Source organism: Miscanthus floridulus, chromosome 11, assembly GCF_019320115.1.
Source record: "Miscanthus floridulus cultivar M001 chromosome 11, ASM1932011v1, whole genome shotgun sequence".
NCBI lineage: Eukaryota > Viridiplantae > Streptophyta > Magnoliopsida > Poales > Poaceae > Miscanthus > Miscanthus floridulus.
The window spans coordinates 40354337-40358832 of NC_089590.1; the positions used below are offsets into that span (position 1 = coordinate 40354337).

Here is a 4496-nt window from a genome sequence, read left to right on the forward strand (position 1 = left end):
TTTAGTTTGTGGTTATATTTTGCCCAACGACACTAGAGATTTGTATTCCTAATGAGTGAAGTCATAGCCTTACATTTCTAAAGTGCTATGGTATCTTAGTTACCTACTATGCCTATATACTAACCGTCCATTAGCCGGCTCCCGAATATGAGCATTTTTCTTTGACCAGTGAAGGGCTGTTCTTTAGTTCCCCGACTACACGGCGGCGCCATGACTCACCGGCCCATACAAACCGGCCCATGTGATCCACACTCGCGACTTTGTGAGGTGTGGTTTGGTGGGAGTGGAACGGAACAAGCCCGAGCGCGAGTCAATTCAGGCGAGGCCGACGGGCTCGCAAGTCGCAACGCCCTCACCTCACTTCACTCCCTCCCTCTCTACAAAGGTGCGGGGCATCCAAGGGCAGGAGCCAGGAGGGGATAACACAGCATTGCAGACCCTCACCTCCTTCGCAGCCGCCTCGAAGCACCGGGGAGAGGCGGCGAGAGTTCTTGGTCGGCTAGATGGAAAGGGCGGACCAGAAGCGGCGGCCGCTGACGGTGATGGCATCCTCGTCGTCGCAGGTGGCAGCGGCGCGGGGCATGGGCGTGGGCATGGGCATGACCAACCCACTGGCGGAGTGGACCGGCCGCGTCAGGTCGCTGGAGGCCGGCGTGCGGGCGTGGCTAGCGAAGCAGCCCACCCACGTGGAGGCCGCCGTGGTCACGGCGGTCGGGGCCGTGCAGGGCGCCGCGCTCGGCGGGCTCATGGGCACGCTCGCGCCCGACGGCGGGGCCGCGCTCCCCGTGCCGCCGCCGCCGCCTGGGGCCGACCCCAAGGTCTTGGCCTCCTTCAAGCAAGCGCAGGTACTGGCCCGGTACTCCCTATGCGCAACCATTTCGCAGTGAATATTACTACTACAAAATTCGCTTTGATGTGAAGAGTTTGGGGGGCCATGGATATCTGAACTGCGATGCCGAAACACATCGTTTTAACTAATGTTATTATGAATTTGTTTAGAATCTTAAGAACGGGGTTTGCGACATCTTTTTGTCTAGATGATAGATTTTTAGTTTGCCCCGGAAGCAAGCAAACTCTAGGAGGTCTTTATTCAAGAACAAAAGCAAGATAGCTTCTTTTTTTCCCCTATGCATGTGATGACATTTCTCTTTAAGGACAAAAAGCAAATGCTCTTCTTTCGATTTAAGCCAAAGTGTCCCAGAGGACCCCTTTACTTTGCACACATCGGCTATTGCTTCTAAACGCAATTGTCATACATCTAGGACAGACGAAAGGAAAATACCGTCCACTTCCTTTAAGCAATTTATTTAATACTTAAATTTGAATTATAGGCTTTAGCGGGTGGACCCCTGGTGCAAGCACGAAACTTTGCGGTCATGACTGGTGCGAATGCAGGCATATCTTGTGTTATGAGAAGAATAAGAGGAGTGGAGGATGTCCAGGGCAGGTAAGGGTTTCTGGGTTCTGTTTAATTTACTGTTCTGTTAATATTTGCAAGTTCCTTTTATCAAAAAGAATAGTTGCAGGTCCCATGAGAGCCTTCATGTATGTTGTACAGTACACACGTTATTACTTCTATAGATGTTTAATATTTTCCCTGCCTCCAGTAGTCAATGACAAGTAGCTTAACAGTTAACCTTACTAATTTGTACTTTGCAATATTTTTTTTTCTGAGCGATGCTGCAGTGGTCCATTCAGCTTAAACTTTTTTCAAGAAAAATAAACTAGATTGCACATTTGGTTCGATTTGAACCCGTTGTGCTCAAATTGTACTATTGCAGTTATGTATGTTCAACATGTTTGTTTAGATGTCTGTCTCAGTTATAGATCATTTTTTGCTTTACATGTTGATTGACGATTTCTCTTTTGCATGTAGCATGGCAGCAGCTTTTGGTTCTGGGGCTCTATTCTCCATCGTGAGTGGAATGGAGACACCAAATCCAGTAGCTAACGCAATTACAACTGGTGTTGCTTTTGCTGTATTTCAAGGTGGTTTTTTCATGGTAAGAATCTGGGAACGTCTATTGCTGATGGAAGTTGCTTCGTTGCTCATTAAGTCTTGTCTTGTCGATGCTGTTTCCTCCTTGTTGGAAATGTTACTAGCCCTTTCCTTATGTATCCTGTGTAGTACTGCAGCAAAATTTCTGCTTTATAAACGGTCACCCGACTCTTGAGTAGATCATTCTAACCATTGCCAATTTGATCTGTTTTGTAGATCGGTCAAAAGTTTTCAAAGCCACAGAGTGAAGATACATACTATTCTCGTGGAAGAAGCATGCTGCAAAAGTTAGGCCTTCAGAACTATGAGAAAAACTTCAAGAAGGGTCTCCTGACTGATCAAACCTTGGCCCTCCTTACGGACAGGTAAATGTTTTTCTTTAAAACTCCTAGATTATAGAATTCTGAGCTGTGGCACAAGATGTGAAATTACCAGTTAGGGCTCGTTCGGTTGTTTCGGATTCATGGTCTGGAATTATTCCTGGCTGAAATGATTGTGTAATTTGTATAACAATTCATCAGTTGGATTTGTTCCTGCCTCCATTCCGGAATAACCGAACGGCCCCTTAATGTGAATGGAACCTGAGGTTTGTGCCATTTATCTAGGGTACTTTTGCAGCTTGTGCCACAATATCTAGGATTTATGAAGTTTATTATTATTTGGTCCAAATAGTCTCTCCCGCTCAACTCAGAAAAACAATTTGAGGGTAAACAAAACTGTTGTTGTGCTTATTGGAAATACACGTTTATCATGCCAGTGCACTCAGAGATGTGAAGATCCCTCCTGGTCCCAGACTCCTCATACTTGATCACATTAAAAGGTATGGAATGATTGACAAAACAAAAATGGTTTTCTAGCATTTAGTGTTCCTTTTTCTTAATCTCCTTTTTATACATTTTGCAGAGATCCAGAGTTGACAAGAGCAAATTAAGTGATCGGCACTGCCGCACGGTGCCAGTTCTTTTTTCCCCTCGAGTTGCAGAAATTAGGCCAGGAGAACAGTTTAATTTAGCTATTCAGTGACAACTAGTATTTGGTTGTACTACTAGTATATGTTTTCTAGTCATTATGCACACATCTTTCTGCGTTGAAGTGTTTGCTAATCTGTTCTTGGAATGTCAATTTTGTATTCTCAAAGGTTTATGCTGATCAATCAAGATTTTTTTACTACTAGTTTAGGGCATGTCAATCGAAGGGGAACTGCAATTCACACATTTTATTTAGATTCTGGATGGTAGTTTGGTTCTGTTCTGTATCGTTCAGCCCTTTGCGAAGCTGTGTCCAGCGTAAGGCTCTGCGCCTCTGCGCCCTGATTTCAAAATGAGCACACATGTTGGAATTTCAAAAGGATTGATCAGTTTCTGCATTAAATGTGAGCACACATGTTGGAATTTCAAAAGGATTGATCAGTTTCTGCATTAAATGTGATTATCTGAATGTAGGGATAGAAGAACCACGGATTGGAGTTGTATGAAACAGGAGTTTGAAATGCATTTAAGTTTCTAATGTAGCCTTTAAATGCATCACATGAAAAATACAGAAATTCCATGCATTCCGTAGGAATCTAAGAATTATGCAGGGTTTTCAATTCTTTTTTTTTCCCCAAGGAGGCATATGGAAAATTTGCCTATAACATTGGAATCCTCTAAAATTCCTTTGTTCCAAAGGGGTCTAAACAACAGTTAAATGTATGTTTTTTTAGCTTACATCCAGCTGAGCATATTGAAGTTCAATAATCAAATTCATCAGCTAGGTTGACATGTTGGAGCATACAAAATTATATGTACCGTTACCTGGCCAAATGTAAATAATGTACGCCTTTTTAATGATAAAATTATGTACAATTGAATTTAAGGATCAGACTTACATTATAATGTTTTGGAGAGAAACCAACAACTGGAATGTTATGTACACGCTGAGATGAGGATCCCCAACTGGAATGTTATGTACACGCTGAGATGAGATGAGGATCCTATGTACGGAATAAATGTGTAAGTCGCTACTATATACACAGGGTGCTGGGATGTTCACATTGTTGGAGCGGGGTCAGACAATTGGACGGTCTGATCATTCAGCCGGCTCAAGCAAGGCTTCCCTGTGGCATCAGTGTCCATCAATATCGTGTCACCAGGCTTGAATTGTCCAAAGAGAATTGCTTCACTGATAACATCCTCAACCAGCTGAGTAACGGCTCTTCTAAGTGGCCGTGCGCCGTAGCTTCTGTCATACCCTTGCTGAGAAATCAGGTTCTTCATTGAATCTGATATCTCTAGGCCAATCCCAAGGGCTAGAAGCCTACTCTTGACTTCTTGTAGAATTAGGTTGAGAATAGCCATCATCTGCACAATGTTGGGAGTATAAATGTCTCATTTGAACTACATATGGAAAAAAAATGATGCACATTTATTCTAGGTCCAAGCGGATTGTATCAAGCTAACATTTTTTGTTCCTACCTTCCATGAATGAGTGATATGATATTCAAAACCACATAATATCA

The 4496-nt window shown here is 43.4% G+C and overlaps 1 protein-coding gene across 1 annotated transcript; it reads left to right on the forward strand.

Annotated features, from left to right (window-relative positions):
- The first annotated feature begins 337 nt into the window (after window positions 1-337).
- LOC136492999 (chloroplastic import inner membrane translocase subunit HP30-2-like) lies at window positions 338-3172 on the forward strand. Its single transcript, XM_066489027.1, has 6 exons — window positions 338-845; window positions 1332-1447; window positions 1877-2003; window positions 2216-2364; window positions 2757-2819; window positions 2903-3172. Exons 1-6 carry the CDS (start codon window positions 504-506, stop codon window positions 2928-2930), a joined length of 825 nt encoding a protein of 274 aa, XP_066345124.1. The 5' UTR covers window positions 338-503; the 3' UTR covers window positions 2931-3172.
- The last annotated feature ends 1324 nt before the right edge of the window (window positions 3173-4496 follow it).